This window comes from Felis catus, chromosome F1, assembly GCF_018350175.1.
Source record: "Felis catus isolate Fca126 chromosome F1, F.catus_Fca126_mat1.0, whole genome shotgun sequence".
NCBI classification, from domain to species: Eukaryota; Metazoa; Chordata; class Mammalia; order Carnivora; family Felidae; genus Felis; species Felis catus.
This window is the reverse complement of record NC_058384.1, coordinates 539,538-565,362: the sequence shown is the minus strand read 5'-3', so window position 1 is coordinate 565,362 and position 25,825 is coordinate 539,538. Positions and strand designations below refer to the sequence as shown.

Genomic DNA, 25,825 nt, shown 5'->3' with positions numbered 1-25,825 from the left:
CGATAACGTAACCAGTCGATTCACACGTAGTTTGTGTGTTACGTGTATTTATACACTGTGTTCCCAGAATAAAGTAAGTCGGAGAAAAGAAAATGTTACTAGGAAAATCATAAGGAAGAGAAAACACATTTTCAGGACTGTGCTGTATTTATCGAAAACAGTCCACGCGTGAGCCGTTCTCACTGTGCAAACCGCGTGGCCCAGGAGCAGCTCCCGCCCAGACCCAAGGAATCTGTGGGGGGCTGGGGGCCCGGCGGTCCCCCCGGGGGCTTCTGGCGCGCCCCTGGGTCTGAGAACTGCGGCCCCCACGCATCCGCGCTCCCCGGCTGTGTGGCCTTGAGGAGGAAGCCCCTTTGGGTGAGGGGCCTGGGGCGCGGGGCCCGGTCGCCCGCTGCACCATGTGGGCAACTTTGTGCCTCCTGCGTTTCCTGCTTTCTCGTGGGTGCGGAAGACCAGGGCCCGCCCTTGCGGGAGCTGGGAGCTCAGGGGGGGCGCTGCCCCGTGTCTGTGCGCCTACAGTTCTGGCGGTACGGCGAGTGGGTGGACGTGGTCGTGGACGACAGGCTGCCCACCGAGGACGGGGAGCTGCTGTTCCTTCGCTCTGGGACGGGCGGCGAGTTCTGGGGCGCCCTGCTGGAGAAGGCCTACGCCAAGTGAGTGACCAGGAGCCAGAGGAACAGACCTCGGGGCCAGGAGGTCACAGCTCAGTTCTGTCCCCTGTGACCGCATGAATCGGGGGCGAGCCCCTCAGCCTCCGTGCCTAGTTTTGTCCTCTTTGGGCCCCACGCTCCCTTCCAGGTCCAGGCGTATTTTTACAGGAGTGATGAGGACGAGTAGACGGGGCACTTAGATGCTGACCCCTGCCCTGCGGCCGCCCCCCCGTCCTGTGGGCTCCCCACGTGTGATCTGACGTGTGTCACTTTCTGGCTCCCTGTCCTCCAGCCCCATTCCTCCAGCCCTCTTCCCAGAGCAGGCGCCTGGGGGACTCCCAGCCTGAGGGAGGGGCCCCCTCATCCCGGCCTGTGCTCCCTGCCCCCAGGGTCAGCTGTGCAGAGGCTGAACTTTGCTTTTAAAGGGGCAAGTGGGCGGCTTGGTGACAGATGACCTGGCATTCGTTCCCGCACCTTGCTGGTCCAGAGCAGACTCGGCAGAGGGCCCTCCCTTACCTTCTGGTCCACGCCGCGTCCCAGCCCCAGCCCCCACGGTCCCCTCGCTTGTGAATGGCGCGCTCTTTCCTTCTTTCACAGGCTCAACGGCTCCTACGAGGCTCTCACTGGAGGGTCTCTGGTGGAGGGGTTGCAGGATCTCACAGGCGGCATCTGTGAGTGTTACGACCTGAGGAAGCCTCCGGCCGGCCTGTTTCAGATCATCCGGAAGGCCCTCCGCGCGGGGTCTCTGCTGGCCTGCTCCATTGATGTGAGTCAGCGCGGGCCCCTCTGTTCCCCTCGTGCGGCAGGCGAGGGGCCGGGCAGGCGAGCGGCCAGGAGGTTTTGGGCCAGAGCAGCATCCGGGCTGAAGGGGCAAGTCTGGTGACACACGGGTCCCAGCGCGCGGGGGCGGGTTGGGACCTGATTAGTGGGTAGAACGGGGGCTCCCATGAGGAGTTACTAACCGGGGAGCAGCCCTGAGAACGGAGATCTGCTCCCGGATCCCAGCTCCCTCCTGTGCTCCCCCCTCTCTGCTGAGTAACCGTGGGCTTTAGGAAACAGATAAATGACGGACATACTCGACGGGCTTTGGGACCCCTGAGGAAAAGGGAAGCGGTTCTGGAACCAGGGTGCTGGCCGTCCAGGCCCTGGGGCGGCGTGGACGGACGGACGCACTTTTCCGCAACGTCTCTGCATTAGTGTGTCTTTGGTGGAGAGACGGCGCAGGGCCTGGAGAGAAAGGGGGGGGGGACCAGGCTTGTTCAGAGCAGCCGTCCTGGATCGGCGGCACGGGGTCACCCTCGGGGAGCAGGTGACGCCCCAGTTTTCGGGGGCATCCGGAGGCTGTGAGCCTGGAGCTGTGCGCCTGCTTGGAGGGGCGGGATGGGGAGGGCTCTGCTCCCTGAGGTCGCTGCTGCACCTGCGCCCCAGCACCGCACGGGGCCCGTCTGGGTGGCGTGTCCTTGGAAAGCCCCGTAGGGGCCACCCGGGCAGGGTCAGGATCAGGGTCCTCATTCCCCCTCAGGTCTCCAGTGCGGCCGAGGCAGAAGCAGAGACCACAACCTGCCAGAAGCTGGTGAAGAGCCACGCGTACTCGGTCACTGGCGTCGAAGAGGTAGAACCGGGGAGGCTGCATGCGCCCAGGGCGCCCTGGCAGGGGCCACCTCTGGGAGGTTGCCTGCCCCCCGAGGTCCCTCTCCGGCTGCCCCTGACACTCACAGCAAGGGCCCTTCCGGCCTTGTGGATGACGTGGCCTGTGCGAGCCACAGCTCCGTGGGCTCCGAGGAGATGCGGCCTGGGGGGCGGGGGTGGGGGAAGGCCCTGGAGAAAGTGTAGAAATCGTCAGATTCCACACTCATCCCAAGCGTGTGTATACAGGTGAAGGGGTGGAAACCCGCACGACCCCGAAGGGGATAGAGGCAGTGATGTCTGCTCTCAGGACGGGGCGTAACAGCGGGAAGGAGCACGGGTTTTCCCTACTCTCCAACCCGAGCAGAAAGCAGGGGCTGTGGTTTTCAGTATTTTTAGTTACTGGACTCTGCCCACTTCCCTAAAAAGGATTTGCAGTTGTTTACAGAGAAAAGCACAGACACTGTCACACCATAGCACGAGGGTAAATACACCAGACGATCCAGGCAAAAGACAGTGCTACCGTTGAGAAATGAATTTTGCTTTGGGTTTCCCGCTGGCCAAGGCAAAAAGGGAAATGCGATGGGTATCTCAGTTTTTGTTATTTATTAAAATGAAACAGGTGTTCGTTGCATGCGTTTGTGTCCCACAAACATCCTCTTTAGTGAAGCCAGTTCTCCAGTACAGATGGAGCGTGAATGTGTAAGCACAGGGCTGGGTGTCATGGGAGATACAAAGGAAAGCAGGACGCCGAGGACCTAATGATTCGTCGTGTCTGTGTGTGCGGATGCAAATACTGGCATGAGGGCTCCTAGTGAGTGTTCAGTAACCACCAGGGAGGCAGGAGGTGTGGGCTTCGGAGACAACTGCCCAGATGCCCACCCTCCCTCCACCACCTGCTGACCCTGGATAACTTAACCCTCTGAGTCTAGGATTTCTGAGCTGCAAAATACAGGTGCTAGCAGCACCCAGCTCGTAGGACCCCCATCAGGTTTAAATGAGGTGATAATGCCCTTGAACCGATTAGCGCCCTGCTTAGTCCGGAGCACATGTTCCGTGAGTGCTGACTGCCATGCTGCTGGCATTTGTCTGGAGGGCGCCTGTCACCGTTAGGTTCGTTCTAGCCGATACCAACTTGTTAGACACACTACGTGTCCAACCCAATTGTGGAAAACAGCAGTTGGCCGCATCCTGAAAATGTGTTAAAATAAGGGTGTGGTTGTTTAGGGGCATTGAAAGTTGAGTGGGAGCCCCCTCTGGGCAGACGTGGGGGTGGGGCAGCCCGGACACAGCAGCTCAGGTGCTTTCGCGCGCGCGTGGACCTTGCAGGTGGATTTCTGGGGCCATCCCGAGAAGCTGGTCAGACTCCGGAACCCGTGGGGCGAAGTGGAGTGGACGGGGGCGTGGAGTGACAGGTAGGCTCTCCCTCTCCGTCCTCGCCTCCCCCTGCAAGGGCGGCTCGCGGACACGGTCCTCTTGAGACCAAAAGCGCCGTGAGCACCGTGGCACTTTCCGTCCACGAGCAGCCTGTTCAGAGCGTGCTGCGTGGCTCCGGGCTGGGAAGGCACAGCTCACAGCACATGGTGGGGTCTCTGCCTGGCGTTTGCAGATCTGGCAGCTGGGTTGGAATTTTGCTTGTCACTGAAGTTTGCCTGTTTCCCAACTGCCACACCGCGGTGACCCCAAGGGAGGCCAGACCCTCAGGTCGACGCCTCCCAACCCACAGACCATGGTCTCTGACAAAGGCCAAGCTTGGGAAGTGGGGTCCACCCCCAGGGGCCAGCAGGCAGTGGTGGGTGGACGCGAGAGAGGCTCTCACTCACCATGGGACTCCTATTGGTCCTTCCGGCAAGGTCATGAAGGACCGGACAGGCTCCCCTCAGGCAGGCCTCCCGCCCTGGACGAGGAGCCACTGGAAATGGGAATGAACTCCCCTCCCTCCTGTCAGTGCGTCCTTAACCTGGGTGGGGGGGGGGCAGAGATCTGAGTGCTGTCTGTGCGTCCTTAACCTGGGGGGGGGGAGCTGCATGCTGTCCGTGCGTCCTTAACCTTGATGAGGGACAGGGAGCTGCGTGCTGTCCGTGTGTCCTTAACCTTGGTGAGGGACAGGGAGCCGCGTGCTGTCCGTGCGTCCTTAACCTTGGTGAGGGACAGGGAGCTGCCTGCTGTCCGCGCTCCATGATCGCGCTGGGCTCTGGGGGGCCTTTGGCACCTGCAGCCACACGTCACCAGTGCCCACCTGCCTGCCTCCCTTCAGGTGTGCGCCACCAGAAACAGGTGTCCCTGGGGCCACAGATTCTGATGCCCCTGCCTGAGCCTGAGCAAAACCCAAAACCTCCCTTCTGTCAACGGCCCAGAAAGGGCAGAAACCGAACGAACCGAAGCTCCGAGTTTGGGCCGTTTTGGCCGACGGCTGTTTGGCCGGAGGGCTTGTTTGAGCCCGGCTCCTTGCCTGACGGCTCTCAGTCTCTCGGAGGTTGGGGCAACTCCGAGCGGAGGCATGGGCGCCGGTGAGGGTGCAGGCGGGGACCTGGCAACGACGTGGGCGTGGATGAGGGTGTGGACACGGGCGCGGACAGGGGTGTGGCCGGGGGTGTGGGTGCAGGTGTGGTGTGGGTGTGGACGCGGGTGTGGACAGGGGTGTGGCCAGGGAGTGTGGGGGTGGAGAGTCGTGTGGACGTGGGTGGGGCGTGGACACGAGCGTAGACCGGGGTGTGGGCGTGGCCAGGGGCGTGGCCACGGGCTTGCATGCCTGACCGGCTTCCCTAGGCCTCTTCTCTCCACCCACTCCTGTCCTCTGGACCGGGAGCCTCAGTCAGACACGGGAAGGGGCCCGAGAGTGAACTTAGGGCAAAGTCCCTGCCGCACAACTGAGGTCGCCCTGCAGGTGCCGTGGGGTCAGTGTCCCCGGCCGGCGTCCTGTCCCAGGCGCATGCCCCCCACCCCCACTGTCTGTTCTGCCTCTGCCTGCTGGGCTTCAGCTCCCGTCTGTCTGTGGCCCTCGGGGGACATCTGTCTATTCTAAACAGCGTGCTCTGCAGGTGACTTTGCTTGGACGACCACCTCGGCTTCGATTCAAAGTATTTCAGGGCGGCCTGGGGACTCCGTTGGTTAAGTGTGGGACCCTTGATCTTGGCTCAGGTTCATAGATCGAGCCCAGCTTTGGGCTCTGCGCCGACAGCACGGAGCCCGCTTGGGACTCTGTCTACCTCTCTGCCCCTCCCCCCACTCACACTCTTTCTCTCTCTCAAAATCAATAAATAAACTTAAAAACCTAATTTTATGATTTCCACCAGTGCACCAGAGTGGAATCACATCGATCCCAGGCGGAAGGAGGAGCTGGACAAGAGAGCCGAGGACGGGGAGTTCTGGTGAGTGCCGTCTGAGGGAATGTTCCGGAATGCGACAGGGTCTCCTTGGGGGCTGTTCTTCCCCCCTTTATCCCCCTTCCTGCGTGTCTGTAGCATCGAAGACGCACTGTCTGGGCCTGTCCTCCCACGTTCCCGCATCCGTTCATTGGGCAAAGCGCTAAGCTGGGCTTAGCAGTGAGGCAGGGGGACTCCCTCATGGCCGGCGGAGGCAGGTGACAGGGACGCCATGAACGTGACGTGGCCTGGGGACGTGTCTGCAAGTCATTGCTTGGAGTTAGGTCGGAGGACGCCTGCTCAGGCTCCCAAGTGGCCGGCCCGGAGGCAGCACCCGCATGCGGGTGGGTCTCTGCCTGGTCCTTACTGCGCCCGGGGGCGGAGGGGGGCTCCCTGATAAAACGGAGGCGCTGACAGTAGCAGGGACTCGGACAGCACCCCCGCGGGTGCAGAGAGGCTCAGAGCCGGCCGCGGCCGCCCCTCTGTCCTGCCCGCAGGCTCCCCCTTCTCTCCTCTCAGCCCTGCTCTCTTGACCCCCAGCCCTCTGCCTCTTCCGCCCCAGGATGTCATTTTCGGATTTCTCGAGGCAGTTCTCCCGGCTGCAGATCTGCAGCTTGTCCCCGGACTCCCTGAGCGGTGACCAGCTGCACAAATGGAACCTGGTCCTGTTCAACGGCCGCTGGACGCGGGGCCCCACCGCCGGGGGCTGCCCGAGCTTCCCAGGTGAGGCAGAGGGCCGAGGGGGCCCAGGCCCTTCTGGTGCGCCCTCCCAGGGCTGGCTCCCGGCACAGGCCCCGCGTCTCCCTGGGCTTGGGGGCTCCGGCAGCCCCCCACCCGAGGCCTGAGCCCAGCTAACACCGTCCCTCAGCTTCTGCGTGTTCAGGGTGTCCTCAGGCCCCCCACCATCCCCGCCCCCCAAGGGCCTGCTCCTTCTTGTTTAATGTGCCCTTGGCCCCCGGTGCCAAGGCCCCCTGCCCTTTCCTTGGGCTCCTCCCGGCCCCTGGCGGACAGCCTCCCGACTCCGAGAACCTCTGCTGCTTCAACACACCGCATCCCCCAGGGTGCTTGTGCGCCTGGGCGGGCAGTGGACACGGAGGCGGAGGGGCCTGAGCCTGGGGGTCCGGACGGCCCCTCCGCCCTCTCCCGGGGCCACCGGAGCCCCACCCCGGTGGGGACAGCCTGGTACAACCATCCACATCTGCACGCCCGGGCCCTCGTCCTGCTGCGGGTGGGGGGCCCTCCTGGCTCCCAGGACGGCACCGACACACGGGCGCACTGAGAAACCCACCGCACGTCTCTAAGGAGAAGTGGAGGAAAGCAAAGCCCACTGTCTGCACCCCTCCCTCCCCGGCGCCCCACCCTCCCCTGCCCGGTTCCCTGCCCTCCCTGCTCTGAGGCCTACGCCCCCACCGGCTGGTGGAGACCATCGGCCCCCCCCCAGGCAGAGCTGGGCCAGGGCTGTGTCGTGCTGTGCACGCGGCCCCGTAATAAAGTCCCACGTGCGTGCAGGCCACGTCTCCTCCTTCGTCACCCCCCTCCCAGACCCAAAGCCCCACTCTGGCGGCAGAGACAGCGGGCGCCCACCTGGTTGAACAGGTGCCGGGCCCTGGGAGCGTCGTTTGGGTTCCGGAGCCTCGTGGTACCGTGAGAACACCCACCTCGGAAGGCGCTTTGTAAACTGGGTAGTGTTCCGTGAACGGAGTGTAGTATTTTTACGGCCCATTCTGTTCCTCCGGTTCCGTTAAGGAGTGAACAAAAAATGGAGGGATTGCGGTAAGGTTGCATTTGGGAGAAATTAAATATGCTCGCCATTAGCAAGCTCTCAGAGAATACTGGGAGATTTGCAAGGATCACTTAGGGGCTCAGAGCCATGGGGGACAGAGGTCTCTGCACACAATCCCCGTCACCTCTGCATCCTTCCCGCCCTTCTGCAATGGCTTCCTGAAGCCACAGGGGTTTGCCTTTGAAATCCACACACTTGTGCCCTAAATAAACAGTCCTGACGTGGGGATTGGGAAGGTGGGGTCGAGTACGTAATATCACCACTGATAATCCGTGGTTCTTGGTCCCCTGCGTGGGCCGTGTCATTTCGTCCAGTTGGGCCCTTCCCAGAAGGATGTGAGAGCCCCCCCATACCCTCCCCCAGGGCCCTTCCCAGAGGATGTGAGAGCCCCCCCTCCTCACCCCCCACCCCCGTTTTCTCCCCCCAGGGCGCTTCCCAGAGGATGTGAGAGCCCCCCTTCCCCTCCCCTGCCCAGGGTCCAGTCCCCCCACTGTCCCCTCCCCCCCCAGGGCGCTTCCCAGAGGATGTGAGAGCCCCCCCTTCCCCTCCCCACCCAGGGCCCAGCCCCCCCCATGGTCCCCTCCCCCCAGGGCCCTTCCCCACAGGATGTGAGAGACCCCCACTCTCCCCTCCCCCCGAAGGCCCTTCCCCAGAGGATGTGAGAGCCCCCCACCGTCCCCTCCCCCCCAGGGCCCAGCCCCCCCAATCCCCTCCCCCCCAGGGTGCCGCTTGGGTAAAGGGGTTGAGGCCCCGCGTGGAGATGCCCATCAGGCCCCTCTTCGGTTGCGCTCTGCCACTTTACTCTGTCATGGAACGCTGTGTGCCCTTGGATGACCCATCTGACCTCTCTGTGCCTTGACTTGTGTAGTCGCGCGCTGAGAGAGTTTTAAGAGTCAAGTCGGAAGTGAAGCGGTCTTTCAAAATACCCGTAGGTGGTGCCACAGGGGTGCTTCTTAGCTGCCGATCATTACCCCTCCTGCGCCATCGAGCGAGAGCGTGACCCCGGCCACATAGGGAGGCCCCGGCCAGGGGATGGACGTTCAGCCCCCCGAGCTGCTTCGGGCCGTGATCTGGGGCAGGGGCCCCCTCTGCGAATGGACAGATGCCCATCAGACAGGTTGTCTCTATAGCCTGTCCTGGGGCGTGACTCCTCCCCCAAACCTCCTTCCTCAAGGAGGTGGGCCTGTCTCCACAGGCCAGGAGCTGAGAACAGCAGGTGTTAACCGATTCCCCGGGGAAGGCAGGGAGGTTACTTACCAGAGTCCTGGTGTGGCCCCGGGGCCATCGGACCTCAAATATTCCCAGTCCAGCATGTCTGGGCCCCCGGTGGCTCAGATGCCCCCGTGCCAGGTTTCCCGATGTTACGGGATGTGTCTGCTGCTGCGTGGGAGGGGGAGGGGAGGGAGGGGAAGGCTGAGCACCCCGTGAAGACGGCTCGCGGACACCTGCCTACACGCGGCTGCCGTCCTCTGCGATGATCCAGCCCTTCCCTCGTATCCTTCCCCTCCTCCCCCGCCACCATCTCCTGGTGACTTCCAGCCACTCACTGGACCAATCCCCAGTTCAAAATCCATCCGGACGAGGTGGATGACGGCCAGGAGGGGGGCTCGGCGAGCCCCGCTGCACGGTGCTGCTGGGTCTGCTGCAGAAGAATCGCAGGCGACGGGAGAGGACAGGACAGGGCCTGCTCAGCACCGGCCTCAGTGTCTACAAGGTACTTCCGGAGCTGGGCCGTCCTTCATTCCACACTGGGGGGGTCTTGCTTGGGATGTTTTGGCCAGTAATCGGGGTGCGTCTTTCCTATCACTTGGATATTTCTCATCAAGCACTCTTCTTGCTCCCCTAAATGCCTCTACTGAGGCTTGGATTCCACCATTAGAGATTCATTCCTATGGCTTACACCTCTGCTGTTAACGTCGAGATGTGTAATTCCTTAAAGTTTGCTGGTTGTCAAAGGCTCAGTGTTAATGCACTTATTGGGCTTTCCAAGTACAGGCTTCTCAGGGGACCGGAGCCAAGAACATGGCGCATGAGGGGCTTGGGTGGGGGGAGGGAGGCTGGATGTGGGAGCCAGACACACCTTTCCTCCCGTGCTGGGCAACCTTGAGACCCTTCTCAGGACCCACAGGCACGGCCGGGGTGAGGGCAGCCACCTGGCCACATTTGGTCCTGTCTCTGGGTTAGGGACACCCTCTGTGTCAGGCGGTGCCCTGCTCCGGTTTGCAACGGAAACCACCCCCTGTGACTCCACGGCCTCAGGGACACGTTAAAGCAAGGCCTCGCTGGGAACGAATCGGAAGCCGCCTTTTTACACAGGCAAAGACTCCTTGCCGCAAATTCCGGAGGGGTTCCTGGTGGTTGTTTTTTTTTTTTTTTTTTTTTTTTTGTAATTTTGTTAAGAATGAATTTCTTGGGAAAAACGCCATTTCAGTCCGGAAGAACACGAGCCGGCTGGAGGCCCGACACCTCAGAATAAAGTGACGCACGAGAAAGGAAGCCCACTGCCGAGCTCCGACCACCCCCGGCCCCTTTCTTCCTCCTGCTTTGGAGCGTGAGGCTTTGCAGTTCAGGGTGTGGTATGTGTGCGTCTTCTATGGCGGAAGCGTGTCCGTGGAAAGTGGCCGGTGGGTTGCTGGCAGGAGACCAGAGTGTCCGGTAAACAGGCCCAGTGCCACCCCAGCTTGGCCCGTCCCCCCCACCTAGAGCGTGCAGAGCCCCAGACCGTCCCCCGCTCCCAAACCTACAGCGTGCAGAGCCCCGGACCGTTCCCCCCTCCCAAACCTACAGCGTGCAGAGCCCCGGACCGGACTCCTTTTCTGCAGGGATGAAAATCGAGAAGGCGTTTACGAATGTGTGTCAATTCCACGTGCTTTAGCGAGCGTCTACTTTGTGCCGGTGCTGTGCTGGCGGCTGGGACACGGTTATGCTCTCAGGAGCCGTTAAAACCCCAAATTCAGCTGCGTGAAAGTTAAAGACCGTACTGGCTCTGTTCAGTGACTTGTGAACCGGGCAGCGTCCCATTTGGCAAGGAGGGAGGAGCCCTGGTTACAGGCACAGGGTGGGAGAGGGGAGTTCCAGGGAGGGGCGGATCGGTTCAGGCTGGGTCACCTTCCTTTGGGGGACAGCTGGGGTCTGTCAGGTGGGTCACCTCTCTGGTGCGGCCCAGTGACTACAGATGAACTGGGTTGAGATTTCATCCCTACAAGAGGATCAAAGTGTCGTCCAGTCAGGTATCAAGTGTCACTGGTCGTGGGGAGCATCTAGGGCTGCGGGGAGCACCTGACGTTGTAGGGAGCATCTGATGTTGTGGGGAGCACCTGGGGTTTTGGGGAGCACCTAGGGATGTAGGGAGTACCTGGGGGTGTAGGGAGCACATAGGGTTGTCAGGAGCACTTGGTGTTGTGGGGAGAACCTGAGGATGTAGGGAACACCTGATGTTATGGGGAGCACCTGGAGTTGTGGGGAGAACCTGACATTGTAGGGAGCATCTGGTGTTGTGGGGAGCATCTGATGTGGGGAGCATCTGGCATTGTAGGGAGCACCTAATATTGTAGGGAGCACCTGGTGTTGTGGGGAGTACCTAGGGATGTAGGGAGTACCTGGGGGTGTAGGGAGCACGTGGGGTTGTTGGGAGCACCTGGTGTTGAGGGGGGCACCTGGCATTGTAGGGGGCACCTAATGTTATAGGGAGCATCTGATGTTATGGGGAGCATCTGATGTTGGGAGCACCTAGGGTTGTGGGGAGCATCTAGGGATGTAGGGAGTACCTGGGGGTGTAGGGAGCACATGGGGTTGTCAGGAGCACCTGGGGTTGTGGGGAGAACCTGACATTGTAGGGAGCATCTGGTGTTGTGGGGAGCACCTAATGTGGGGAGCATCTAACATTGTAGGGAACACTTGATGTGGGGAGCACCCGGTGTAGGGAGCACCTGAGGATGTAGGGAGCACCTGGTGTTATGGGGAGCACCTAACATTGTAGGGAGCATCTGGTGTTGTGGGGAGCACCTAATGTGGGGAGCATCTAACATTATAGGGAGCATTTGATGTGGGGAGCACCCGGTGTAGGGAGCATCTGAGGATGTAGGGAGCACCTGGTGTTATGGGGAGCACCTGATGTAGGGAGCATCTGATGTGGGGAGCACGTATAACTGACTTGGAAAGCTCTGTGCGTGTGCAATCTGGAGACCTGTGTAGTTTGAAAGCTGACACTGTTTGGGAAGCAGCCCTGACACCCCGAAGGCTAAAGAGCCCAGGTGTCCGTTTCCTCTGTCCCCTGTTACCTTCCTGCTGTGACAACAGGCTCAGGCCAGGCAGGCCTGTCATTTGTAGCCAGGATCCTGCATCTCTAAGGTGATCGTCCCTCTCCTTCCATGGGCCTTGCTTTTCCTGGTCTGTGCTCTCCGTGCCAGTCTGTGAGATATCATCTGCCCCTGGGATGTCAGTCCTGAGCGAGGGACGTGGGGTCCCGGTCCCTGGGGTGTCAGTCCTGAGGGACGTGGGGTCCCTGCCTCCAGGGTGTCAGTCCTGAGTGAGGGACGTGGGGTCCTGGCCTCCGGGGTGTCAGTCCTGAGGGATGTGGGGTCCCAGCCCCCAGGTGTCAGTCCTGAGTGAGGGACGTGGGGTCCTGGCCCCTGGGGTGTCAGTCCTGAGGGACGTGGGGTCCCGGCCCCCAGTTGTCAGTCCTGAGTGAGGGACGTGGGGTCCTGGCCCCCAGGTGTCAGTCCTGAGTGAGGGACATGGGGTCCTGGTCCCCGGGTGTCAGTCCTGAGGGACGTGGGGTCCCGGCCCCCAGGTGTCAGTCCTGAGTGAGGGACATGGGGTCCTGGCCCCTGGGGTGTCAGTCCTGAGTGAGGGTCATGGGGTCCTGGCCCCTGGGTGTCAGTCCTGAGTGAGGGACATGGGGTTCTGGCCCCCGGGGTGTCAGTCCTGAGGGACGTGGGGTCCCGGCCCCCAGGTGTCAGTCCTGAGTGAGGGACGTGGGGTCCTGGTCCCCGGGGTGTCAGTCCTGAATGAGGGATGTGGGGTCCTGGCCCCTGGGGTACCAGTCCTGAGGGACATGGGGTCCTGGTCCCCGGGGTGTCAGTCCTGAGTGAGGCACGTGGGGTCCTGGCCCCCCGGTGTCAGTCCTGAGTGAGGGACGTGGGGTCCTGGCCCCTGGGGTATCAGTCCTGAGGGACATGGGATCCTGGTCCCCGGGGTGTCAGTCCTGAGGGACGTGGGGTCCTGGCCCCCGGGGTGTCAGTCTTGAGGGACGTGGGGTCCTGGCCCCTGGGGTGTCAGTCTTGAGGGACGTGGGGTCCTGGCCCCTGGGGTGTCAGTCCTGAGGGACGTGGGGTCCTGGCCCCCGGGGTGTCAGTCTTGAGGGACGTGGGGTCCTGGCCCCTGGGGTATCAGTCCTGAGGGACATGGGGTCCTGGTCCCCAGGGTGTCAGTCCTGAGTGAGGCACGTGGGGTCCTGGCCCCCCGGTGTCAGTCCTGAGTGAGGGACGTGGGGTCCCGGCCCCCCAGTGTCAGTCCTGAGTGAGGGACGTGGGGTCCTGGCAGATCGTTCAGTCAGGACACAAAGTAAAAACCTAGAGGCTTTCCCCCTTTGGATTTCTGGGGTTTGGTGGTCCGGACGGCCTTCCCACCAGTGACTTTGCAGTGTCAGAAATGCAGTCTGTCTGCAGGTTGTGGGGAGGGCCGCGAGGCACGGAGGGGGGCCCTGCTCCGGCGGGTGACCTGCCCTCTTCTTCTGCCCTGCAGGTCCCCAAAGACGTAAGCAAGCACCTGCAGAGGCGTCTTCCTCCCACACCATCCCAAGAGCTGCTGGCCCTGGCAGGTGGCAAAGACCAGGTCGGCTCCCGCCCTGCCCCCGAGGCGGGGGGGGGGGGGCAGTGGTGACCCTTGCCCCTGTGTGCCGGTGACCTGATCTGAGCCAGGTGATTACCGCGGGCACCTCCTTATCTAGCCGGCGAAATGAGCACCCTGATCGCTGACAAGAGGAAGAGGCACCAACTTTATCTTTTTGGCTCCCGGCTTTTCCTGTGCGTCCTCAGTGACACAACATCGTTGTCACCCTCACATCGGGGTTCCCCCAGCTCCCCGTGCGCTGGGCCGGCCGCAGGCAGAGCCCCAGACAGACAGCACCTCCAGGGAGGGGCCGGGCCTGGCTCCACGAAGTCCGGCCCCTTCCTTCCGGCCCCTCCCGTGAGCCCCTCCTTGGCTGCCCTCGGCCACCCCTGGGCAGCTGTAAAACATCGTCACATCCAGGCGGCACGCCAGACCGCCTACGCGGTGACCCCAGCGTGCAGCCGAGCTTGAGAACCACGGCTCCGTCTGGGGGCCCTCGGGGTCACACGGAGGTGCGTTTTTCCACTGCATCGCACCCCCACTTTCCTGGGGCCGTGAGCCGGGCCGGCTTCTCAGGCCCCAGCCTGTGCCTCGGTCCAAGGCCGCAGACCCCGGCCAGGTCCGCCTGCCTGCTGGCTCCCAGACACGGGTCAGTGGTTGTGGGCATCACGCAGGACCAGTGCAAGGTGGGGAGCCCAGAGCTGTTCCCACGAGGAAGTAACTAAATCCAAATCTGTGTCAGGTCTGGGGACGCTGGCTCCCATCAGACACGTCCCCTTCATGAGAGAGAGAGAGAGAGAGGTCACTCGAACGCACGGTGTGCATCCTGGGGCCCTCCACGGTCACCATGGATCCCGAGCTCTGCATGGATCCCTCTCTCTGCAAGTGTGGGCTCCTCGGGGTCCCCGGGGTTGTGAACACGCGGCCACCCCAGGAACTCTGGGGCAGGCTGAGACCGTGCACTTCTGACACATCCCCAGGGACGCTCCTGCCTCCCTGGGCCCACCTGCCGTTGACACGCACCGTCACTGGGCCACGCCTTGATGGCACGTGTGGGCCAGGGACCCGGTGGCACACACCTGTCTGGGGCCCCTGGAAGGACAGAGGGGCCCCTGTTGCCTCAGCGTCCTCCAGTTCAGAGGCCATGAGCTCTGTACCTGCCCCACTGGCTCTAGGACCGTGTGTCCCCTTCCTGACCCGCTCTGAAAGAGTGTACGTCCCCAAGTCGGCTTTACTGCTGGTGCCCTGCTCCCCCCACTGCCGTCATCAGGGATGACGACAATGACGCTCTGCCCTTGGCTGTGGCCCTGCTGGCTGCACCCTTAGCATTCTCTGGCCCAGAATATGACAGTTCACAGGGGCGGGGGAGTCCTAAGAGGGCCTTTGACCTCGGACTCAGGTCGGCAGGGCGTGCCTGGGGATCCCTGTGGAGTCCTGACCGGGCAGTAGGGGACAGGTGGCCCCGCTTTCCACCCCTGCTTTGCAGACCTGTGATCCGAAGAGGGTCTGGCAACTGTGGGTGGACACTGTCCCCGCTGGGGTGGGCGCTGCAGGGCCGGGTCACATAGAAGGTCACAGCCCTGCAGCGTCACGTGCAGGCGTGAAGACACCAAGCGTGGAGGCTGAATCACAGCTGTCCCAGCTGTCCCAGTGCCGGCACCTGCGGCCACTAATTAGCCTGTGACACACACCAGCCCCTCCCACCACACGTAGACGGGTCACCGGGTCACCGGTCACCGGGGGCAGCGTGCTGGGCCCGGGGGCGGAACTGGCAGCTCGCCCCACCCCTACCCCGTCAGCTTGCAAGCCAGTTTCCCCCAGGCCAGCAGGCCCTCTTGGCTGCTTCTGTTCGCCAAGCAGGATTTAAGCGCCTCCGGGGCCGGGCCTGAGCTGGGGCCCAGCACTGCCCAGTTACAGCCGCAGAGAAGGGTCAGTGGGACGGGCGGTGGGTGGTTTGCGAGGTCAGATCCCCAGCGGGAAGCGCGGCGCACCCTGGAGACCCCACCGTGCTTCACCGGGGAGGGGCAGGGGTCTGCACCGAGGCCCCAGCAAGGCGGACCCTCAGACGGGCCCTAAATACATGTGGGGACCGACAAGGGTGAGTCCCCAGCAGAGTCCGGGCCTGCCACTCCTCGGGTCAGCCATCCCCAGGTCCCCAGATCAGACCGGGCGACCAAACTCTCGAGCCCCGTCCCCCACGATGCTCCCCGATTCTCCGCACACTGACCCTGCCCTGCTTTGTGCAACAGCAGAGCCCAGCCGACGCGCCCCCGGTCCGGGACTTCTTCCTGGGCCGCCAGCCCACGGCCATCTCCGACTGCAGCTGCCCCCGGGGGAACCTGCTGGTGCGGCCCTTCCAGGACTGCGACTTCTGCCTGAAGGTGTTCTCGCAGGGCAAGGCCACATCCCTGTGCGCATCCTGTCCCTCTGTGATGCCGGGTGGGCGGGGTTCCCGGGCAGGGGCGCACAGGGCCGACAGGTGACAGCCTGGCTCACCTCCACTGGCCCCAGAGGACTCTGCAAACTCCCTGTTCCCCGGGCCCTTTACGCGGTCTACAGGGTATATACACCCCATAGACTGTTTGCTTAAAGATGGTCAAGGCCGGAGATAAGGGGTGCCAGTAACATCTGGGCCCAGGGGTTCCTTCAGCAGAGAGGCCCCTGGGCCCAGAGAGTGGGAGCCGGAGGGAGCACGGCCTCCTCCACCCCCTACACGTGCATGCATGTACACGCATGCACATGCACACACACATATACACACGCACACCCCACATGCGTACACACACATGTGCACACACACAGACGGGCACACACATACCTGCACACACATGCACACACACGTATACACAATACATATGCATGTGCACATACATACACACATACACGCACATGTATATACATATGCACACGCATGCATGCACATATGTATACCCCCACAGTGCACACACATACACGCACACATGCATATGCACACACACGTATATACACACACAGATACCCCCACATGTGCACACACACACTCACATACATATACACATATACACACATGTATACACACACATGCACACCCCCACATGCGTACACACATGGACGTGCACACACATGCACACCCACGTATACACACATGCATATGCATGTGCATATACATACACACATATACGCACATGTATATACACATGCACACACATGCATGCACATATATATACCCCCACATGTGCACACACATACATACACACATGCATATGCACACACATGTATATACACACACAGATACCCCCACATGTGCACACACTCACATACATATACACATATACACACATGTCTATACACACACACCCACATGCGTACACACATATGTGCACACACACAGACGGGCACACACATACCTGCACACACATGCACACACACACACGTATACACACATATGCATGTGCACACACATACACACATGTATATACACATGCACACGCATGCATGCACATATGTATACCCCCCACAGTGCACACACATACACACACATGCATATGCACACACACGTATACACACACAGATACCCCCACATGTGCACACACACTCACATACATATACACATATACGCACATGTATATACACATGCACACACATGCACACCCCCTACATGCATACACACATGGACGTGCACACACATGCACACACGTATACACACATACATATGCATGTGCACACACACATACACACATGTATATGCACACACATATACACATATGCACACACATACGCATACATATATATCTCCCCCCCCCCCACACACACACACACCACACACCACATACATGGTTGCAGGTGCACACGGCTGTGGGTTTGCCGGCTCCTTGCCCAGAGACAGTGACTATAGGATTCACAGAGCTGGGTCCCCAGAGAGGACAGAGGGGACTGGGTGGGGAGAGAACTCTCCACGATTGGGGGCCAGCAGGGCCGAGATTTCAGAATTCACGAAGGGTCACCGAGCTGGGCGTTTCTGTCTGGTGATGACCCGGGTGGGGAGGGGACTGGGGGCGGGGAGGAAAGCTGGTAAAGATTCTGTTTATGCAGTTTGGGTGCCAGTGGGGTCTGAAGGTCTTGGGCGGGAAGCCCATCCTGCAGAAAAGTGAAATACTTCCTGAAAGAACGTGGCCGTCAGCGGTGCGTTTCACTTACTGGTATTTGTTTTTCCTCCTTTTGTGTTTCAGGGAGACGGGAGGTGTGGTAGCTGGAAACCCACAGGAGGTAGGAATCTCTCGGAACACTGAGCTCTGGCTCGTGGGGCTTTCTTGTTGATTCGTAAATGTTCTTTATATCTTAAGGATCATAACCTTTTATTCATCAGGGCCACACCATTTCCTGGGTTCTGGCCCTTCCTGCCAAAGACCAGGCGGCCTCAGTGGGACCCAGGTTTGGTGGCATCTCCCTTCCTCGGGGGGGCCGGGCCGTATGTCCCCCACATGCAGTGGGCGGGACCCTCAGACAGAAGAGCCTGGGCCGTTCTGTGCAGGGCAGAGAAGGCGGTGGGTGGGAGATAGACCCCAGGCTTTCAGGGACAGATGGTGGGAGCGAATGAAGCCACTGAAGGAGAGCTCATCCAGAAACGCCAGACACGGGCCGCTCCCTTTACCCTCCGTCCTCACCCCGTCCTCCGTGTGCTGTCCCTTTTCTCCCGCGGCGCATGTGGGGGCAGCACGCGGAGGGGCTGCTCCGTGAGGGGTCGTACTGTCCGTGTCCCCGGGCACTCGGGGTGGGAGGGACGGCCTCCGGGGCACCGCCACCATCTGCCCCGCGGCTGGGGTGTCTGCAGACGCGCACGGGTGCCCCGCGGCTGCGGGTTTGGGTCTCGGACCGAAGGGGGCAGACGTGCTCTGTCGCCGGCACCTGTCGAGTTTGTGAGCTCGTGTTTCTGCAGGGGGAGGAGAAGCCGGGGCTTCCCCGATCAGTGCCATCCTTCTATTTGAACTCCGGCAGGGTCCACACACGCTGTGGGGTTAGTGTCAGGTGAGCCGTGGCGTTTCTGTCACGAGTTCGTGAGGCAGAACTGCCCGCCCCACTGTCCGCGCTTGCATTCCGGTCAGCGCCCCTGCCAGGGCTCAGCCGTCGCACCTGCCCCGAGGCGCTTTCCCGGCTGGCGGCTCTCGGTCACCGGAGCTGCCCGGGCCCCACCCACAGCAGTGGCCCAGCCTCCTGGTGGACCTCTCCCCAGCCCCCCGCCGCCTCTCTTGCTGCCGTCCCAGGGGGTCCGAGAGGCCGGTGTGCCCGCGTGGAGGGAGCGGGTCGGAGCCCGCAATTCAGGTGGTTGGACCCATCCTTCACTTTCACCCTTTTTGGTTCCTGTTAAATCAACTTAGTCCTGGCCCTACGCCCCCCTGCGTCAGGCGGGTGGGAATTCAGCCCAGAGACTGTGGGGGCTCCCCGCGGCCCCCTCCCGTGGTCTTGGGGTTTTCTGAAGCACAACACAACGGAAGACTCTTCCGGTCCCGGGTGCTCGCTGCTGTCCCCAGAGACGCCCCGTCAGCTCACGGCGCTGCCCCAGGCCTTCTGCGCGAGGTCTGGGGCTCCCACCCTTTGTGAACCAGGAGCCCCCAGGCCTGGGGCCCAGCCTTCCCTCCTGAGGTCCCGCGGAGCCGTGAAGGGCTCCCAGGATCCCAGCGCCCCCGACGCACACGCACACGGGGATCATGTCTGCAGGGGACTCAGGACTTACAGAAGACAGGGACAGTCCTTGCCTTCAAGGACTTCCCTTCTCCTCCCTCCAGTCATGACAGTCGGATGTTCGAGAGCCCGACTGTCCGCCTGGAGCGGGGCGAACAAAGACTTGGGATTTAGGTGTGGTCTTGGCCTGTTGGGTGACACGCTGACCACGGTTTCTGCATGGGTAAAGCGTGGTAAAGCAGCTAAAGGGTGGGCAGGGGTGAGGCCGGCCATGAGTGGTGAACGAGATGCTGGCACGCAGCCCGTGGCCATCGAGGGACAGCATCGTCAGCGCTCTGGCACTCTCTCCAGCGTGGCGTTGGTTCGTGCTTTTCCGAGCGGTGGTTCTAGAACACCGACTTGGCTTTCTGGAAACTCCTGGAGACATCCAGGACACGTGTGACGGTTGGGGGAGAGCCCGTGTCAGGCTGGAAAGTCTCTGGACAGACCCGTTCGTGGAATGATCGGTCACTGTCATGGGACGTTGACACACACCAGCTCGCGTGTGCTTCTCTGACCACCCCCCCCCCGCCACCGCCCCGCAGGCCTAGTCATTTAACAACAGAGGGAGGAGGGAGGGGGGCTCGGAGCCTGAGCCGGAAACCACCGAGCGACCCCTGTGGTGTTTGAACTCCCGTCTACGGCCCCGACTCCCGCTCCTCCCACTGGGCTGTGGCCTCAGCCAGTCTCCGATCCCGTGGCTGCTTGAGAGCCTGCTGGACGCTAAGAAAACACATACGGACACTACATACCCGAGGGTCTCGGTGGGGGCAGAGGGGGGGGGTCTCTGGGATGGAGATTCTCTGCTGTCGGTGTTTCTGTCCTTCTCTGAGAGCAACTCAGGACTGAGACTGGAAATTCAGGGCTGGTGGGATCACTCCCCACAGCGGAGAGGGGATGCGCCTGCCCGTGGCGCGTGTGCGGTAGGAACGGGCAGCGAGGGACGTGGGGTCTTCACTCTCCCAGCGACCCCGGCCTAACCCTGGTCGTGCTTCCCGCCAGCCCCACCCCTGGGAGGTGGACCAGGAGGACAGCCAGCCCGGGAGCCTGCTGGGGAAGGTGCGGGGAAGGTGAGCGGGGCCCCACGACCTCCCAGACAGGCAGGGGGTGTCCAAGAACTCAGGCCACCTCAGCCTTTGTCCCCTAGAGTCCCTGTGAGGCCAGAGGGTGGCTCCACCCTCATGGCCTGGTCACCTCCCACAGGCGCACCTGCTGTTAGCATCACACTGGGGCTCAGGCTCCAACACGCGGATTTGGGGGCATAGACGTTCCGTCCTTAACAGGAGGAGAAAAACAATATTCTCCACCCCCCGGGGAAGTCCAGGGGCACTTAAAAATTTTTTTAAAATGTTTTTATATTTTATTTTTGAAAGAGAGAAAGAGAGAGAGTGGGGGGAGGGGCAGAGAGAGAGGGAGACCCAGAATCCCGAGCAGGATCCAGGCTCCGAGCTGTCGGCACAGAGCCCGACGCGGGGCTGGAACTCATGAACTGTGAGATCATGACCTGAGCTGAAGTCGGACGCTCAACCGACTGAAGCCCCCAGGCACCCCTACTTTTTAGAGCGAAGAGTGGAATAGGAGGAAATACAGAGGAAGCCTTTGCAGGAAATGAAGCCTGCCTACGCTCCCTTTGCATAGCCATTCAGGCTGCTCGTGCAAAAACGGGTCTATTCACGTTTTCGATGGTCGCTCAGACCAGTATTTTCCTGACGGGGCCTCGTTGCCGTGGCCGCGGAGGGATCGTATCTTATTGAGAAGGCAGAGAACAGTGAACCAAACAGCCTGTCTCCCCTCCCCTGCTGGTGGGGCCGCGCTGGTCGCTGTCCCTGCTGTGCCGGCTGAGGGGCCTCCAGAGGGACAGGCCGAGGTCTGGACACAGGCTCTCAATACCCCTCCCTTTCCTGGCAGGCAGAGGGTGGTGGGGTCTTAGCGCGGGTGCCCGGAGGGGCTTTGGGAGCATTCCCCTTGTCCCCGGGAGCCGAGCCAGGGCCCGGGTGGAGGGGCTGCGGGGTGCACACGGTGACGCCACACGTCACCAGGGGAGGAGACGCGGCTGAGGTCACACGGCCACCGCAGCCCAGCGCCCTTCTCGGCACCTCGTGTGTCCCCTGCCTGAGGCCTGTCCCCGGGTGAGCTTTAAAGGACGAACGAACCTTCCCTCTGGCTCCGGTGTGTGCCCTTTCCTGGACAGCTGGAGGAGTGACCCTTGGGGTCAGACCTCGTTAGGCGTCCAACCCTAGCCCTGTCCCTTGGTGGGTGTGAGGCCACATCACATGCAAAGCCACGTCGCATCGTGACCGTAGGTGTGAACGGTTTACAGAAGCACACGGCAGCACGGAGGCCGCGTGGCTCTGGGGGTTTGAGGACGCTGGATGTTGGGTGTGTGGCTGGGTCCGTGTCAGCTCCTGGTCCCGTCCCTCCCTCACTCCTGCTAGGCTGGGGCAGGGGTGGGGGGGTGGGGCCGGGAGGGTGGAGGTGGGCCCGCGGGTGGAGGAGGGGCCGGCACCCGGCTGAGCGGGGGCAGAACCCAGAGGGCAGGGGAGGCGGAGGCCCAGCGAGGGGAGCCCTGGGGAGACCCGCTGGGGCCGATCAGGGCGCGGGCAGCGGCCTGACAGCCCCGCCTCCCCCGTCCCGCTCTATGCTCCAGGCCTGGCTTCTGCCTCTGCTGAGGAAGGGGTGAGAGATGGGGGGACGCCTGCGGGCCTTCGGCTCCTTCCTCCGTGGCTCCCGGGGTGCAGGTGAGGTGGAGGCCCGGGCGCAGCTCCAGCAAGGAGCCTGTAACGCTGTACGCCCGCTCGCCCCTGCCGTTCCGGGTGGTCTTGAGCAAAGCACTCAACCTCTCTGGGCCTCAGTTTCCCTACCACAGAATGGGGATGCCGGTGGTTTCGCCGGGGGCGGGGGCGGTGGTCGTCGTTCCGAGGACACAGAACAGGGCCGCCCGCAGTGGCGGCTTGGCTGAGAACTCACCGTAACTCTCATTATCCCACTTCATCGCCAAGCAGCCTCGGGGGCGAGTGTTCCTATTAGTGTCATTCCCACTCGATGGGGGTGGGGACCAGAGACGGGCTCGGGGAGGTCCGCTCCGCTGTCCAGATCCTGATTCCCGCCCCCCCTTCCATTCCAATGTTTAGAAACAGACGTAAAATTCGGGGGATTCGACATCAACACTTGCAGGGAGATGATCAGCTTGATGGACGGACGTATCCTTTGATGTTTCCCTTTTCCCGGAGTTTGACGACTCCCGACCTTTCCCAGTGAGAAGGGAGGGAAGGGCCTAGAAGGGGCGGAGCGCGTGTCCGTGGGCTGCGCGCAGTAAGGAAGAGTGCGCCTGCCCACTCATTCCTCCGTAAGCCCGCCGCTCTCTCCGCTTCACAGGTGGGAATGACAGGTGGGACACTGACAGGTGGGAAGTGACGGGTGAGGACACTGAGGCACAGTGGAATCCAGAGACAGCAAATGCACCTGTGCCTTTCTCCTGTTAATCCCACCTTCCTAACCCTAATCCTATCCCTACCCCCTCCCTTCCTCCTCCTGCCCCTCCCCCTCTCCTCCCTCCCCTCCTCTCCCCTCCCCCTTCTCACCTGTCTCCCCCTCCCTTCCTTTCCCCTCCCCTTCTCACCTTTCTCCCCTCCCCCTCCCCCCTCCTTGCCTCTCCCCTTCTCTCCCCCTCCCTTTCTCTCTCCCCTCCCCCTTCTCACCTGTCTCCCCCTCCCTTCCTCTCCCCTCCCCTTCTCACCTTTCTCCCCTCCCCTCCCCCCTCCTTGCCTCTCTTCTCCTCTCCCCTCCCCTCCTCCCCTCTTCTCTCCTCCCCCTCCCCTCCCCACCTCTTCCCCTTCCTTCCAGTCCTCCTCTCCCCTCCCCCTCCACACCCCTCCCCTCTTCTGTTCTGTCTCCTGCAGTAACACAGCTCTCCCATGGCCACCACCGCTAGTTTAGAATTATCGCAGGAGATAAAATCCGTTTTCTCCCGGCCTCAAGTAACCTCACTTTACACTGAAGACGTGTGGGAGTTTTCAGAAGGAAAGGGAAGGGTGTTCCGGGTGGAAGGAACAGCGTCCGTGAAGGCGCAGAGGGAGAATGGTCCAACATCTCCTCCTGGAACCTTGCCTGGGGCCGCCGTCCTCCAGAGCGTGGAGGTCAAGGCCCTTTCTCTGAGGCGGAGGCTTGGCGGGTCCTCAGTCTTCAGGATGGGTTTGCGCAGCAGTCCTGCAGAGTGGTTAGCGCTCGCACAGTAAATGTGCGTGGTCCACAGAAGAGAGGTCCCCCCAGGGCTGAGCAGTGGCCCCGGGGAAGCTCCGAGCCCCTTCTAGGCGCTGACACGCACTGCTGATGACTTTTCTGTTGACATATGGCATTCTAGCCAACTAGTTGTTACAATTACCAGTCACAGAGATAACGGACTAGTTGTTGCAATCACAGGTCACGGAGATTTAAGTCTGGAAGCGACTTTCCAGGGCCTCTAGCCCAGCGCTCTCAATAACCAGCACGACGGGATGTTAGGTGCTCCTTAGCGATGCTGCTCCAAGGTCTTTGGGCTCACGACCTGCCCTTTGCTCTGCGCCTGACCTCAGAGGGGGCCGTAGTGGGTGCCTGACTCTTTAATCTTCATTTGAATTGGTTTCCCACCACCCTCCCCACCGTGGTCCCCCCGGGGCCCCGCTCCCTGCACACGTGGGTGGCTCATTGAGGCCTTATGACAGGACGGTCACAAGAGAAGGTGGTCACTGTGGTCACAAGAGAAGGTGGTCCTGTGGATGGTGGGCGTGTTGGCCTTTACGGAGCCCAGAGCCATGGAAAGGGCACCCTGGGGCTGGCAGAATTCAGGGTGATTTGGCTGAAGATTCAGAGGTACCTGGTGAGTCTTCTCTTCTGGGGTGGGGGCTGTCCTGGGGGGGCCTCCTGGGTCGTGTTTCCAGACTCTTGCCCCCCAGATGGGGACTGTCTTGGGGGGACCTCCTAGGTTGTGTTTCCAGCCTCTCGCCCCGAGGTGGGGCATATCCTGCAGGGGGGCCTCCTAGGTCCTGTTTCCAGCCCCTCGCTCCCCCCTGCAGGTGGGGGACATCCTGGGGGGGCGCCCTTCTCAGTCCTGTTTCCGGCCCCTCGCCCCCCCAGGCACTCAGTCCTGGTCTGTTTCCCACCCTAGTCTGCACAGATGCTGATCACGTTCAAACCCAGCACAGAACCCGGACATGTGGTTCAGGAGGGCCTGGGACGGCAATGAGGTGCCAGTGCCGAGCCCTTCGAGGAACGCCCTGCTGTTTAGGGCGCAGAGGGGACATCTCTGGCCCTCAGCCCAGCTCTCACCTTTGTTCCGGAAGCTTCTTGGGGGTCAGGGAAGCCGTGAGTGGAGGGCATAGCTCTGGCAGGGCCCCCAGAGGCTCTTTCTACCTGGTTTCTCTTCTGCTCTAGTTGGTTTATGGGGAAACCGATCACATCCACTCGGGGGCCATCGACGCCCACGACCTGAGGGTGGCCCTCAGGAAAGCAGGTGAGGACGTGCAGTGTAGACGAGCCTCGGGGACAGGCGTCTCACTGTAAATACTCCTACTGGGCTGGCGATCATGGCGGTGACTCTCCTCCGTGGGGCATCCACGTGACGGTGGCTCGAGCGCCTCCCCCCCCCAGGGGTCTGTTCAGCGCGACATCCAGGCTTCTCCCAGGGCCCTCGCGGCTGCTGGGAGGGTGCCGGGCAGAAGGCGCCCTTTCTTGCAGCAGTGGCCGCGATGTGCAGCTGGACGGGTGCCAGGGCCACGGGCCTAGTTCAGTGCCAGGCTCGTCCTGAGGCGGGGCGGCTCCCAGGATTGCCATGGGGTGACAATAAGACCTTGGAGGAGGCTGGCCGTGTCAACCAGAGCCCCACCCTGCCGTGACCCGGGCCCTCCCTGTGGGTTTCACGCTCAGCAGCCGGGGGGCAGCAGACCCTTGCCCTGTGGTACACCACGACAGATGCTGCATCGACTTCGATGGCTTCTTTGCCTGTGTGACCGGCCCGGAGGCCCTCTTTGGTGAGTCCCTGTCCCTCAGTCCCTCCCAGTTCGCTGCAGGTGCGGGGGGCCGGGGCAAGTTGGTCGGTGGAGCCAGGAGGACCTCCTGGGGGAGGCGGGGCACACTCAGGCCACGTCCAAGGTCAGAGACTGCCTTTCTTGGAGACTCCAAACGCTGCTGCCGCATCAATAGTTTGCCCGCTCGTGGTTCAGGTTGTTGACTGCTAAGTGCAATCACTGGGCCAGGCTGATGGCGTCCCCGTAGTGGTGAAATGGCTTTCACTGTCTGTTGTCACCTGTGCCTCCCTGGGGATCATGTCAGTGGGGCTGGAGACCCCTTGGATGGGCAGTGAGTGGGCTCCCTCCCCATCGGGCTGTGGCCTCACGACAAGGCATCCTGCTAAGGGAGGGGTTTCTTCACTGAGGGCCGGGAGGTGGTTCTAACAGGAGCGGGCGGGGCAGCCAGACACGAAGCTGACAGAGGGGGTCATCCACCAAGGGGGCCACCGTGGTCTGTCCACAGTTCCCTCTTCCCTCCACCGCCTGGAAACAATGGCAGGTTCCTAGAGCTTCGGAGGGTGGAGAGGACCAGAGACCGTCTCTGCTCACAACTGCGGTTTGTCCCCTGGGGCAGGGGGCCACGTGCCCCCCAACCCACCCTGCGCGCTAAATCTATGCGCAGCTTTTCAGAGTCCCTGAAGCAGGCGGGAGCTGGGGGGTCAGGGAGGGGCTTCCTGGGGGGGCGGTGGGTGCACAGAGGCAGCTCTCTGGCGGTTCCAAAGCCCAGGACCGCCCTTAATCTCCTTCCTTCTCTGGCGCTCCAGAACTGTTCGGGCTGCTGGACGAGGACCAGAGTGGCAGCTCTTCCTCTTTGAGGAACTGCTTGCT

The 25,825-nt window shown here is 61.9% G+C and overlaps 1 protein-coding gene across 1 annotated transcript in view; it reads left to right on the top strand.

The window, feature by feature from the left end:
- LOC101082970 (calpain-8) overlaps nucleotides 1-25,315 on the top strand; it is a 42,468-nt gene extending 17,153 nt beyond the window's left edge. The window contains 15 exon segments of the mRNA XM_045049254.1: nucleotides 520-653; nucleotides 1,248-1,416; nucleotides 2,173-2,262; nucleotides 3,606-3,691; nucleotides 5,573-5,647; nucleotides 6,204-6,364; nucleotides 8,964-9,023; nucleotides 9,026-9,260; nucleotides 10,212-10,275; nucleotides 13,170-13,259; nucleotides 13,711-13,905; nucleotides 15,506-15,695; nucleotides 22,085-22,153; nucleotides 23,735-23,808; nucleotides 24,363-25,315. Of these exon segments, the coding sequence (XP_044905189.1) occupies nucleotides 520-653; nucleotides 1,248-1,416; nucleotides 2,173-2,262; nucleotides 3,606-3,691; nucleotides 5,573-5,647; nucleotides 6,204-6,364; nucleotides 8,964-9,023; nucleotides 9,026-9,260; nucleotides 10,212-10,275; nucleotides 13,170-13,259; nucleotides 13,711-13,905; nucleotides 15,506-15,695; nucleotides 22,085-22,153; nucleotides 23,735-23,808; nucleotides 24,363-24,491 (1,821 nt within the window). The 3' untranslated portion in view covers nucleotides 24,492-25,315.
- Nucleotides 25,316-25,825: the final 510 nt, after the last annotated feature.